We start from the raw sequence: 15,007 nt of genomic DNA on the forward strand, positions 1-15,007 counted from the left end.
CGGCATTGTCCGCGAACTCGAGACTCGGTCCGGGCCGGGGTGTCGCTGTTGCCAGTGTTTGCAAGAAATACCCGCGGCTCAGGGATCATCGTTCGTGGGCCCTAGTATACGTTATACGTGAAAATAAATTAAATCAAAAGGGTGATCAAAGGGGTATTTCAGGGTTGCTGGCGGTCCAGAAAACGGGGAAAGTCAGGGAATTTGCGGCGACCATAGGAAAAGTCAGGAGATTGAAACAAAAATTCAAGAAATTAAATTTGTTTAGGCTTAGCAGAAGTGATTTTAATTTAAAGGAAAAAAATAAAAGTGGAAGTTTTATTCAAATAATGTCACGGAAAGTCGGAATCCGAAAATTTTGGAGTCAGAGAATGGCAAAAATGGCCAGGCAAAAGTTAGGGAAGGTCAGAGAATTTGAGCATGAAGAAATTATGGCAACCCTACATAATATGCAGAGAGTTTTCGTGGTACTTAGTTCCCTCTGTCGTTTATAATTCGCACGTACTTTCTTTTAGCTCGAATACGTTCAATAATCCCCACTCAGTTCTGATATATCTCCGCGAGATGGGGGAAATCAAAAGTCAAATTGATTGTGGTGAGCCCGAGATGATATGTCGTTATGCGAAGATTCAGTTGCGCCACTTGATGGGGTAAATATTACACCGAAATCAAGAATCTCAATATTATGTAGCAAATCAACTTTTATGCGACGCTTCTGACAAGGGATAATCAAGGCAGAAATAGATGCCGCTAATATCAACCCCTCAAAGAAATTCCAGCCAACATTTACGCAGCACATCTAATGAAATAGTCTCAAACACAGTGAAAATGGCTTAGCGAGTATAAATTGATGAACTCCAAGGTACCCAGACAAGTAACGGCTCTAGGTATCGCGAGTTTCCGAGAGTTAGCGTGAAGTCTTTATTGTTTGTATAGCAAGTAGAAGCGAGAGGCTCTTCACAGTTCGAAGGTGGACAATGCAAAAACCCTGGACCCTCACAATGGAGGTCAGAGACAAAAAGGAGCGGCACGTTGGTTTTTTGTAGTGTGGTGTACCGTAAGGAGTGACCTTGCATTAGAAGGCGATGGAGGCAAAAACACAAAAACCGAACACTTACGTAAATCCGTCTCATGATCTCAAGTGTCACTTACCTCAATGAATGATCACTGACCTCAGTGAATGATCACTGACCTAAGTGATTCCTATCAAGTTAGTGCCTCTTACCTCAGTGCTGACTTCTTGGGTGCCGCTGTCGCTGATTTTTCACGCATTTGGGAAGAAATATCTTGCCAAAAAAGTAAAAAAAAAAAAACAGATATTGATTGAAAATGAGGGATTTTCTGCGGAAATTTGTTGCATGTGGAAATGGAAAAAGGCCGAATGAAGCCAAATGATAGTCCTCGATATTTCCATCGACTATTTCGGAAGATGCATGCGGCTATTGAAACGAGTCCCTAATTACATTAACATTATTGAAAAATCACGCATGTCTAAGGCATTTTTTACACACATACGCGATTCTTCACAACAAAATATTTTTAATGAACGGAACGATAAATGGGTTACGGAAATTGTAAGTCGATCGTCGTCTATAAGCGATCTTTTTGCGGCAGATGCATGTGTATCATCGAATCTGATACAGTAACTTTTTAAAAGGAAAAATTGCACCTACATCTATAAGTTTTAAATTAAACGGTAAATTTTCAAACTTCTCGCATGATAATCCGACAAAAAAGCAAAGCGTTAAAATTATTACATCATCAAGTAGGTAATAAAAAGGTCAAACGGTTCCAATCATCGGCAGGTCGAACTGCAGATCCAAAGAAGAATGAGACATTTTTGGAGGTTGTTAAAATCTGCGAAAAACTGTGTGATGAGCATGATTTTTGCACTCTCCTGCAACTTCAGAATGAAATGGAGAAATTTTGCACGTAAGCATAAATTGGAGCCGTATTCAACAAAGCATAATTAAAAAGAAAACTTATCGGTCATTTCAATAATGAACTCGTTCTTACTGTTTCTCAGGGCATAGAAAATGTAATATTTTTGAAACAAAAGACTGAAGACATTTTAAGTGATTTTTATAAAGAAAAGAATTCAGGAAACGAAGACGATTTGAAAAGTGAACTTTTGACAGCGGCAGGCAAAATAATAAGATCAGAGTGTAAAGAGTTAAAGCTAGCGACTGATTTTAACCCTACAGTTTGACTGACTCTTCTAAAAAATGTTCATGTCTTGGGATTCAATCAGGGCGGTTACGCGATTTTTAGAAAGCATTTGTGTGGGTACTGTTTTAAAATGAAGCATCAAAACCTAACGAAAAATGTGAGGGAAAATTTTTAATTGTGTAATTAAAATGTGGAGGAGTGTAGAATGCGCATTCGAGTGAGGTGAATCTCAACTAGATTTCGGGGATTTTTAAATCATATACAATTTACACATTTATGAACATTTCTTAAAATATAGTCCTGTCAAATTTATGATATGTTTTGACCCAGACAAGTGGGAAAATTGTAATTGTTTTTGAGATGGAAGTCAAGTATCTATATATTTGACTTTCCGAATAAGTTAACATTCTGATTTAGAATTGGAACCCGTTGAACGCAACGGCGCTCCTCAAAAAGGCTCCTGATAAATGATCAGGATCAATATCTCTGCTTAAAGATTCCACGCAAAGAGCGCCGGATCTCCCGTCCGGATTTTTCTTGCGTTGCCGCAGCGCGTGAATTTTACCGTCAGTTTCAATAGGCAGTGGACGAAGCGGAGAGAGATGTGGCGACGCTGCGCTTCGAAGGGTTCCGGCTACCTGCGACTTTTAAAGATCCCGCGCAAGGAGCGCCGGATCTCCCGTCCGGATTTTTCTTGCGTTGCCGTCGCGCGTGAATCTTACCGTCAGTTTCAATGGGCAGTAAACGAACCGGAGAGAGATGTGGCCACGCTGCGCTTCGGAAGGTTCCTGCGACTGCGGAGCGAAAGATATACGAGTTCTAGGGGCGCGCTTAGGCGCTAACTTGAATTTCTTCAGTTCTTACTAGTTTCCTGAAAAATACTAAAAATCATTTTTTGAGATATTTCATATATCTCTGGCCTTCTTCGAAATAATATCAAACTTTATTCAAATGTTAGAGGATAATTCATAGTGCATTTCACTCCGTCCTCTAGAGCTTAGATTTCTCCGATATAACCGGGATGATTTTTAGTCAGGGCCTGATTTATCATATAAGCACACTGGGCTTGCGCCAAGAGGTCCTCACCACCAAAGAGCACACGTCAAAAAATCCTCCACTACCCCTCTCATCCCATACGTTCCCGTTAAACATCCGCCAAAAAATTTCTCAAACTGCGTTTATCTCGGTTCATAATTCGCATTTTACTTACTAACGGTGGCATTTTAACCATCCTCGCCTGAGAGTAAAAACCAACGCATCCCTCTTCCCAGAGAGAGATCCGCAAATTGGACTGCGTCTAGGGACAAAAAACTTCGAAATCCAGCCCTAACATAAAAAAGTGACGGGGTCTAGAATCTTCTAGGTTCCACATCGAGCAATATGAGCAAATCAAACTCCATATTCTTACGACTCAAATTTATTGAATGAAAATGGCGCTGCAGTGGAATTTACTCCACATTTCATTCCATCAATAAAAACTCATGAAAATTTTATGCGGCATTTCGCCGTTTGGCAAACATTAGCATTTTTCCAGACGGAATTTGGCACTCTTATTTTGAGAGGAAATGCTAGGTGAGCAATTCCCAATTTTTGGCGAGCAATTCTGATCAATTCAAGGGCAAGTTTTGGACACCGGTTTGAAGTCGATCGGGCAATGTCGGAGGCTGGCTTTTTCGGGGGTCTATGGGGAATTTTGAATTGAATTTGGGGAGGGGGTGAGCAATTGCTAAAAAGTTGTTTTTCCACCTGAGCAAAAGGTGAGTAATTTCTTGATGGTGGGAATTTTATTTTTGGGGGAGGTGGGGGGAGGTAGGTTCACGGACGTACTCTAAATCACTAATTTTGAGCAAATGCTCCAGCCGTGGATAGTTAACTCAAGATTTCACTTCCATCGAAAAAGAGACCGATCCGAGGTCCTGATTTTAATCGCATGCGTTTCACATCCTTTCCCGCCTTTCCCCGGGGTTGACAGCGGGCTACGCGTTCCGATCCCCGTCCAGATTTCAATACCGAGGTAATTCCCGGTGCAGTCTCCTCTTCATTCGTAAGGCCGAGGCAACTTGAATATGAGCGTTGTGGTCTCTGACTGGAACTCATCCCACGTGGACTATATTAAAAAATGGCGCTGATGAACTTCAGCGGCATACAATATCTAGAAGAAGGGGCTGATTTTCTCAAAATCTATTTTCCCCGAGTTTCCCTTGTCAAGAGCGTGGCATGACGGTCACATGTCTAGCTGGGGCCGGGGGGGGGGGGGGGGGGGCTATCCCTATCCTCAAGAAAAATTTGATCACATGTAGCTGCTCAATACCAGAAAATCTCTGTGAAGCCACATCGACCTTTCCCACGAAATGCGCTCGCCCCCGAGGGTAGGGTTTTTTTTACACCCTTTGATCGCAAAATACCGATATTGATTCGGCTGGCAAGTTTATCCTCTATTTGCTTCATCTTCCGTCAAATATTCATGCACTAATAGACATATCACGAGGAATAGTTTTGTTGGATGTCCAAAATACTAACACAGGATTTTCCGAAAAAGGGTTCGTTTTCCTGGAGTGGGTGTAAATAACAACACTGCGTTTGAGTTTTTAAAGAACTTGCAGATGTTTTTGTTTTAAGTTTGTGTCTACAAATTGAAATGAGGTAAAATGGTAACACATGCTTGCAAAGTTTCTGTACGCCGTTGACGTTCAGAACATGATTTTTTCTGTAAATTGGAATCGAAGGAGATGCCTGGTTCTGGGACTAAGGACTAAGAGTCGTGGCATGATCTTCGGCGTCTTCATGGGTGGGGGGAGGGGGGGTTTTATTCACAGGACTTTCTTACTAAAAGAGGTTGCTGGAGAAAATCTTGGGATTTCAGAGAGCAGTATGGGCAAAAAGCACATTTCAGCTCGGTATTCAGAAGACTGTAAATCCCCGGGAAGTGTGAATCTAGCCCGCGAGATGGCTGCACTTATGATTTTTCCCGCCTTACGTTTGAAAAGAGCTAAAAAACTGAATTTTCTGTGTAAATGATGGAATCAAGCTATACCTAATAAAAATTGAGAATTATGGCCTCGCAGGTAAAAAACCAAGCTATATCAGAGAAGATCAGGAGTCCATTCTCTTTGGGCAAAAACTGACTTCATGGAACTCTGATAACATGGTTCAAAAACCATGGATTTTTTCTGGACTCTTAGGAGAGCCATGCGAAATCGTGTCATGATTCCCTTTCTTAGGTTCCTATGATCAGGGATTGTGAGCCCGAAGCCCATAACACAAGCCCGGACCAAAAGACGTCGCGGCGGCGCGGCGCTCGGTGCAGCGCAGCGATGCGACCCCTCGGCCCCTCGCCTATTCAAGATTTCCTTTTCTTTTTACTACCTGTGGAACAGCCAGTTCCTTGGTTCCATCCGCAAATATTTTAGGTCACCTGACTGGGGCCAGTCAAAGGCATTGGCCTGACTGTGCGTCATTGAACGCCTATCCTCAATGACTTGCATTCAGTTGCGATTCCTCCGACGTGATTTATTGTGATCATATCAGGGAGGAGGAACGCCACGTCGCGTCGCGTCGTCGTGCCGTCCACTGCCTCATATAGAGTTTTCTTCCAAGGGCCTTAGTATGCTTAAAGTGGAAAGTAGGAGACACATGGCCAATTGGCATTGCCTCATATTTAGGCAAACATATTGATTAATGGAGGCGAAAACTCAATCAAGTTTTCTTTCTTTAATTCTTGCAAATATTTTTATTGTACTAATCTTAAAAAACAAATTTATTTATGTAAGTTCAGAATCATGATCGTTTGCAAGAATGCTGGATGAAGGCGAAATAGTTAAAATCGATAACGGGAAGAAGAAAAAATCGAATTAAAATTGGGATTTTGACAGAGCTTTCATTGACATGCAAACCATTCGGTGCAATCAAAAAGAAACGTGCAGCACATCAAAGTAATAACTGTATCAATAATGATCATATAAAATCGTAAATTAAATAAGTGTATCGTGATCACACTGTGGGTATACAGTTCAGCATTTTAGGGAAAGGATTCAGTTGTGAATGAAGCATAAGTCTTGGAGAAGCTCCTGAGAAGGAAATAATCTCATTGAATGGAAGAAAATATACATACACCAAATCACGTTAAAGATTTCGATCACATTTTACAAGAATTACGCACAAAATGTAGGTACACGATACTTTCTAGTTTGAAACTCATTGTTGCTCCTTTGGCGTGAGGGCGTATCTCGATTCACGAATGAGACCCAACAAGCATGGGTTTACATGTAAAGCAGGGTTGCGTGGAAATTGAGATATGCCCTTACGTCAGAGGGCCGATGTCACGGGTAAAACTTGGGGTAAAAATCAGGTTGAGAAATCATCAGCAAAGAAATTTGAAAACAGGCATCATACCACTCTATGGATAGCTAGCTAATCGTATAACTCGGATCGACGTTATCAGATTTAAGCGTTTACCTTTTTTTAGCTATTTCGTAAAATTGCGTATTTACATAGCAGCAAAAAGTAAAGGATAATTAAGGAAAAGTAAAGGGTCCCGGGAATGAGTATGTTTACTGTATGTTTACCGAGTTGGTGAAAATGGCAACGTCATCAACGACGCCACTGAACCTAGAATTACCGTCTCGACACTAAGGTACTGAAAAAACGTATGCCAACGATTGTTTATAAAATCTTGCAATTACAGTGAAATTGGTGGTATTGATGTTACACAGGAATCGCGGGGCAATCCCCCCCACCCCCTCTTTTCCAAAAATCGATCACCCCCCCACCCCCTCTTTTCCAAAAATCGATCAACTCCTCAATTAACGGCCGATACGCACACTAAACTTTACTGTCTAGGCCCCCTGAAATGAATGGAATAAAATGAGGCATTCATAGGCATATCACATGAATTACGTAGTATACCGTCCAGTTTTACAGTCTTAATATTGTCCAGGAGAGCGTTAGTTTTTCCGGAGTAAATGAAAATAACAGCGCTATCTTTTAAAGCACCGAATCCAGATAAAAATTCTGCGTTCGTAGACATGCAGCAATGTTCATTTTAACGGAATTTTATTTTTGAAATTTTTCAGGTTCTTTGAAAAATTGTGGGTTTTGCACCCTTTGAGTTATAGACGATAGTACACCCCCACTTGCTCGAAAACGCTGCTACGCGGTGTCGATGCTACAGCATGAGTTGCTGTTAAAGGAATCCAAGGTGTTCGGTTCCAGGGCAGTGAACTCCGTCAAAGACGTTTTTAAAAGATCCGCGCATGAGAATCCATTCATGATAAATTTAGGTAAAGGCCCATAGCATCAGGGATATTGTGTGGAAGAAACAAAAGAAGCCGCAGCTTGACCGGACAGACAAAAGAATAGCGCGGCGCGAGCCGCGAAAGGAATGCGTGGGGCAAATGGTTGACGTATAATAATCAAAACTTGTTTTACGTTTGTCAACACTGTAAGTAGTTCTGATAAGTTACGTAGATGGCGCTCGAATCAGTACGTTTTTAAGTTCCGAAAATGATTACAATTTCAGTTGGAGAGAAAATCGTCTTGCTACCATCATTATCGGGACTCCCTTAAAATTGTGAATTTGATGAGAGTTGTTTAAGTTAGGATCTAAGTAAATATAATTTCAAAGATAGGAGGAAGATACTCTTCAACGTCATAAATAATTTCTCTGCATTTCGACATTTTACTCATGGATTTTGCCTGAAAACACTGTCGGGACCCGAGTGAGGTCCCGACAATGATAGGGAGTCCCGACAGTGCGGTCCGTAGATGACGCTAAGTCCCGACAATGATAGCTACTTCATCTCTCTCTCTCTCTCTCTCTCTCCCTCTCTCTCTTTGGTATTTCCACGCTTCCCGTGTATTTAGAGAGAGTGTCTGGTCCAGAGTCTAGTCCAATGATCTGTTAGTAATTTAAAGAAATGGTATACTAGGGGTACTTGATGTCAACTTTCAAAGAATTAAAAGCATCTATTCAAAATCTACCTTTTGCAAATAACCTCGGTGTGATTTCAGAGTGACCTCCTTAGATGGCCCCCAACCCTCCAATTTTGAGTCTGATCCAAAGATCTTCTAGAAACTTGAAGTAATGATACGTGTGGTGCTTGATGCCAAATTTCAAAGAATTCAGGGAATTTTTTCAAAATCGACAGTCCTTCAAATTCAGCTCAAGGTGTGATCTCACAGAGAGATGTGCCCTCTGGTTCTTTAGATGACCCATGTGCCTCTAATTCTAAGTCTAGTCCAAAGATTTTGGAGGGTTTAAAGATTCCGACACTAAACGGACAGGCATACATGTTTTCAAGTACGGCTTTTTTACTCAGGGTACCTTAAAACGTTTAAAAATTGTGAAATTTCGACTTCTTTTTTTTCTTATTTTAACGATTACTATATATGCTCTACACTCTCCCTTTCACAGCTAAGTATGAATGTTTTATGAAGTCCCAAAACCAAATCTTTGCTTATGATTTGCCAAAAAGTATGCCACCTCTTGACAAAAAATTACCTTTACAATTGATGACGAAAAATATTGTTCTAGAGAGACTTCATTTAGTCAAAAATGGTAGCAAGATAACTCTTAGTAAAAGACAAAAAAATTGACTGGGTATTAACAATAATAACTGATTAATCGTGTACTAAAATAAACTACATAAGTAAAACTAATAAAACTGAATGGTGAACTTCACTTAGCTTTGTACTGGTACTCACACTAGATCTGAGGCCCTCGATGTTTTCAGGTAATGATTCTTGTGGTTTTTCATCATAAATTTCTTTGATATTTTCATTATGACTGTTGCTTTGACCATTTAAACCGCCATTGAAAGAACTTGAACAACCTAAAAAAATAGAAGAACGGGCCCAGTAATATGAAGACAGGGATGTAACCCTCCACTTTTAGGTTCATACTGGGTGTTCCAGACCACCCTTCCACTATCTTTTTCTCGGAAATGGCCGAAAATTGAGCTTCGGGACAGTGACTTAAATTGGATAAATTAACCCCAAGGAATTCAATGAAAATATTGTCAGCCCCCCCCCCCCCCCCCGAAACCCGACCTTTGGGGTACTCCCCGTTTCTCGCATATTTTAAATAGAAAGGATATGTTAAGACTTCAGATTCGAATTTAAAGGCCAAAAATAAGAACTTATGGTTTCAAGTAATTTCTTCTTAAACCTGGGAGTAATTGGGCATTTTGAGGCATTTTTTGGACAACTCTCAATTAGACACTGTAGGGTAGGCGTTAAAATCATCTGATTTTCGATATCTAAAATCTTTTGGGAGCAGGGATACCTTCTTGTTGAGGTGCGATAAGACCCTTAGTGACCCAGATTTATGGGGGCTACCTGGCCACCCCCCACCAAAAAAAAATTAGGGAGCTCTGATGGGTTATGAGTCGAAAATTTCTAGGAGCAAGGGTAAATTTTGACAACGGATTTGGGTTCTACGCGAAAGGTTACAAAGCTAATACAGCATGTGGCCTTTTTGCCCCCAAATTATTTTTCGACCCAATTTCTCCATAAAAAGCCTTGTATTTTAAAAGAAAAAAGGTCCTAAGCTAATTTGGCATTAAACAGCCATCTACCCTAGCCATGACTTCTATAATTTTTGAGTAGAATCAAAATCTAAAGTCAATATAAAGCCTTGCTATTTAAACATTTTCGAAAGATGGTGGCCCCCATAAATTAGAGTAAACATGGGTCATGCGGCACATCAACAAAAGCTATTAATCCCTTCTTTCAGGAGATTTTTAGAATAAAGAACCAACGCACTCAAGGTTCGATTGAAAATTGCCCAAAAAATGCTCCAAAAACTCCAAATGTTCTGAAACTCCTAAAAATGGAGCATTTAGGAAGAAGTACAAACAACAAAAAGTTCTCATTTTTGACCATGAAATTTGATTCCGAAGTCAGAACATACCCTTCCATTTGAAATAAGCAAGAGACGGAGGTACCCCCCCCCCCCCCCTAGAACCACCTAAAATGGGGTGGGGGGCAGAACTTATTTTCATTGAATTCTTCGGGCTGATTTGCCCTGTAAAAGTTTTCGTCTTGAAGTTCAATTTTCGGCCGTTTAGCAGAAAAATATATTGGACAGGTGGTCTGAAACACACAGTACTTGCAATTTCTGCATCAACATTGGTAATTTGTGTCAAACAATGGACTACAAGCCAAAATTAATCTAAACCTCTAAAAAACATATTTTCTAATCAAAATTTTGCAAAAAAACATCGATCATGTTAAAACTTCCACAATCAACATGAGTGAGAAATGAATGTCTAAAGTTTACATTATCAACACTGAGTAAACATTTCTTACTCATGATAAAACCATTTCACCAAAAATTAGGAAACTGAAGCTTGTTTGTTGCAATATTTACTGTCACCCCAATGATGAAAAAACGAAAAAAAAACCGGCGCTCCGCTTTGCTACGCGCAAGTTTTTAGGATGGGGGGGGGGGATTCAGCCCCCATACTCCCCCCCCCCCCCAAGACGCGCGCTTCATTTCAGTCGTTTCTCCTTTTCATTTAGTGACCCGCATCCACCGCGGGAAGGAAAGTGTACCTCCCGAAGTGGGAGTAGAGGTCTTGGAAATTACCCTGACCCACTGAGCGACGAAAAGCTTGTCCAAAAACTTCGTCCCCCTGACCCACTGTGCGATGAACAGTTTGTCCAAAAACTTTCTCCCCCTGACCCACTGTGCGGCCCCGCTCCGGCCGACTCCCCTCATGCCGCGCACTGGCCGCCTATAACTTTCAAAGCTCGCCATTTTTCAACGGCTCAGGCGATTTTGCTCAAATTCAGTATTAAACCAGTCCTAGGGGAGAACTACCACCCATAAAAGTTTCAGCTCAAAATATTCATTTTAATTTGAGTTACCGAGTGAACAAGATTTGACCTACCCCCCACTTTCGAGCCCCACCCCTCAAAATCTATTGACTCAAATTTCAGTTTCTTATGGCAGAATAGTAGCTCTAATGAGGTTCTACAAAATATGAACAAATTGGTCGAAATATCTTGCAACGTAAGAAAGATATAACCACTCAAAAATAAAAAAGTCTGAAAAAGGCGGAAATACATACAAATACAGGGTGTCTCACGAAAAAGGAGCCACCTGGAATATCTGGCCGACGGGTTGGAATTTCGAAAAAGGGTAAAAGATGTGTTCGTTTATATCGTGGGGGACACATTTTGACGTATTTTAAATTTTCCCAACCCCCCCCCCCCCCCTACGGAGAACCTAACCTAACCTAAGTCGAAATTTTCAAATGGTACCCCCATATTTTTATTTCAGAAATCAATTCTATGCAAAAAAAAACAAGACCCACGGTCCAAAACCGGATGTAAATTGGATAATTTCTCAGCAATTGGCAGAGGTTGAAACATTTTTCTAATGCTCTTTTCAAAAAATCCCCACGCCAAATGGGATTGCCGTATCAAACCAAACTCTCCGCCAAAAACAGTGCGCTTTCGATAAAAAAAGAAAAAAATCTGCTGTACTTAAAAACTGGAGCACGCAGAACCCTTTTCTTCCACATTAAGATGCGTTTTACCGAGTCATGCGACTCATTTCAATATCATCTTTCCAAACCTGAAAGACACTCAGGAGCCATCAAAAAAATGAGCTAAAACACGATGATTACCCCATAAGTTTCTGTTTTGAAAACTTGAAACCTACACAATTCTTTAGTCGGCATGATTTTACCATTTGGTAGCGTCAATAAATCGGTATTTCAACCATCTTTAAATATTGATTCAATGGCCCTGAGACCAACGCTCTACACCTCTGAGAATTTGACGCAGTGCGACTTCTCTTCTTCTTTAAAGGTCAAAGTGGTATAGAATCCCAAGTCCACATTACAGTTGCAGCTATGAATTTCCAAAATTCGTGTTTTGTGGGCCACTCTACTCTGCATTACCCATAATATTCTTCCTGAAGAGGTAAAAATTATAGACGGGAAAAAAATTTCAAGAGAGAATCTGTGCTCTAAATAAGATAGCTCCTTCTATAGAGAGGATATTGTGGGCCATGCAGAGTCATTGTGTCATTTTGGCTATGATCACATGATCACCATTTTGTGTCTGGATTTGTTTTCGATATGGTTGCATTAAGCAATTTCAAGAAAATAAAGGAAAAGATAAAATTATGAGGTTAGGACAACATTAGTACAATTGAAATCTTGATAGATGAGTTTTTTTTTTTACAGCTGAACATCAAATTGTGACATACCTGTGGAGAATTTGTAAAATGATTCAGTCGAGGTAGGTAAATGGAATGAATCTGCTACTCTTCTCTGAGCCATGTTGAACAAATAGATGTGTTCTCCACCAAGATTCACCAGTAAATCTTCTCCATTTTCACTAAATATAAGGTAAGTTGTAGAGAAGCTTCTAACAGACTTTAAATCCATTGTCCTCCGATTCAAGTGACCTGATAAGTATACATGATAAAAAGCTGATTAAGTGGAGAACATTTTAGGCAAAATTTTAAATAAGGCGGATGAATTCATGGTCTGACCTTAATCAAAGGCGTACAAAGCCAGGGGTTTTAGAATTCACACCCAATTGGTTGGCTAACTCAGAGAATGCAAAAGAGGACCAACTATCTTCATTGTGCCTTTCAAGATACATTAATGTTAGTATCAAGACTTTTCATCACATATTCAATTTTTAACTTTAAATATTGAACTTTCTAAACTCACTCTTATCTGTATGTATTTAGAGTGTATGCAGCTACAATTTATGAAAGATAGAATTGAACATACTGCTCTAAATATTATAATTATCACTAATTTCAAAGTCACAGGGGTACGTGCAAAAAAGGACAATTTGCCCTTGTGGCAGATACCTATGAGACTTGCCCTATTCATTCACTAGACAATACTTTATCTTTTCCCAAAGTTTCAAGCTCTCCGAAAATTTTGGGGAGACAAGACAGGCGATCAAAGTTAAAAATCGGCCAAATTTTTGGAAATTTTCTACTTGAAAACTAGGAACGTGGTTTCAACGAGCGTCTACAGCGTGGCAAAAGCTTTCAGAAAATACGTAGCATCAAATAGACTTGACAGGGTATCTGGCAATATTAAAAAAAAAATCACCTGACAAATCCCTGATTTCCCTGACAAAAACGGCAAAATAACTGGGAAAAAAATTAAAATTCTCTGACAGACTGAAAAAATAATTCCCTGACATCTCCCAGAAAAAAAGGAAAAATATTCTTAATTTTTCGACTTGGTTCAACTGATTAGATGTAAGTAAGAATTTCTTCATGTTTCACGAATGTAATGTAATAAATAGAGAAAAATAAATGGTACCTGAACTTATGCGAGATATTTTTTGCTCATTTTTAAAATTTAAAAGATATTAGTAGAAATTCTGGTAGAAAGGACGACGGACCGGTCTTATGGGAAAAGTGGGCCCGGTTAAATCGGCTGGTGTTTTGATATGTTGTAGGTCTTAACCCACTGATCAGAAGTGTCAATGGGCGTTTCTTCCTATCTCGAAGTTTTACCCCCCATTTTGGGGGTCAAAGTTGCCAATTCGGCGTATAATTGGTAGTTTTGACACCCGGGTTTATTGGTCGCCTATAAGATTCTTTGATGGTTTCTTGATTCTATTGTGTCCTCTGAATAGGCTAGAGACCATTCAAACTCATAAACTGAACAATTTTGCCTTATGAGGAAGGGGGGGGGGGGGTTACGCCACCGATTTCAGAGTCGGCGAGCCGTATTAGACCGATTCTTTCGCCATGTTTTGGAGAATTTTTTATGCAAATGATTGCGACTGCATCTTGAAAGGTCGACTAAGATGCAGCTCAGAATATATCCCCGGGCGGGAGGTGGGGGGGTGCGACCGAACTCGAGCAGCGAAACTGGCTTGCGCGGGTCGGATCAAACCAATGCTTCTATTATGTTTTGGAGAACTTTTTATGCAAATGACTCAGGCTGCTTTTTGAAAGATCGACTAAGATGCAGCTCAAAATATACCTCCCCTCCCTCCCTCGAAGGGGGGGGAGGCGAAAACTGGGCCGAAAAGTCAACCGAACTCGGGCAGCGAAACTGGCTTTAGCGAGTTGCATCAAACCGATGGTTTCGTCATGTTTTGGAGACTTTTATCCCAATGAGATGGAGCACGGAATATGCTGTATGAGAAAGGAGGCTTCTCAATCCGCACCCTCCGTCAGAATAGGATCTCTCAGCATAGGTCAGAGTGGCACTGACACTAGTATAGTGACACTTATTAACGTGGCTAGGACGATTAAAACTTCATACCATTAAACACATCATTCAATTTTTAGCATATCCTGATTCATTTCAGAATTTCGGTGCAGGGAGGGGTTATTTGCTTTTGAAAAGAAAAAAAAATTAAAAAGAAGAAGTACATGACCTTGTTTCTTTCTTAGATTTTCTGATCACATAAAAAAATCTCAGCGAGCTCGCCTCACTTTCTGCACTGAGAGTTTCCAGGATTTGATCCATTACTTATGGAGCTCCAGTAGAAAGAATGAAAAACCCAGAACTGGTAAAATACCTTCAGAACTGATTGCATTGTATATATTGCCTTTCTGCAAAAGCTTTGCTTTCTTCCTTGCCTTTCTTGACATTCTGCAAAAGTGTTTAATGCTCGATAATAATATGCGATTTCACTTAAAAAACCACCTAGATGATATATTTCTGAAATCAACCGACGTTATACAGGAAGCGGCAACAGTCCCGGGACAGCTGTTTATTTTTTAAACGGTTACACGTAGAAAAACGAATTTTTCTGGGATGTTCTTGGGTCAAAGTAAGCTACTTTTTGGCACTCCCCAAAATTTGTTTGGGCCCCCCCCCCCCAGGGGAGGGCGGGGGGC

General features: G+C 40.4%; 1 protein-coding gene across 2 annotated transcripts in view; it reads right to left on the reverse strand.

Moving 5' to 3' along the window:
- The window catches only part of LOC109032790 (WD and tetratricopeptide repeats protein 1), a 108,470-nt gene that overhangs the window by 48,164 nt on the left and 45,299 nt on the right, over nt 1-15,007 (reverse strand). For both annotated transcript variants that reach the window (XM_072297167.1, XM_072297168.1), the window contains 2 exons: nt 12,386-12,586; nt 8,869-8,996 (listed from right to left, as the gene is read on the reverse strand). In XM_072297167.1, coding sequence (XP_072153268.1) covers nt 8,869-8,996; nt 12,386-12,586 — 329 coding nt within the window. The remainder of the gene's footprint in view (nt 1-8,868; nt 8,997-12,385; nt 12,587-15,007) is intronic.

Source organism: Bemisia tabaci, chromosome 2, assembly GCF_918797505.1.
Source record: "Bemisia tabaci chromosome 2, PGI_BMITA_v3".
Lineage (NCBI taxonomy): Eukaryota > Metazoa > Arthropoda > Insecta > Hemiptera > Aleyrodidae > Bemisia > Bemisia tabaci.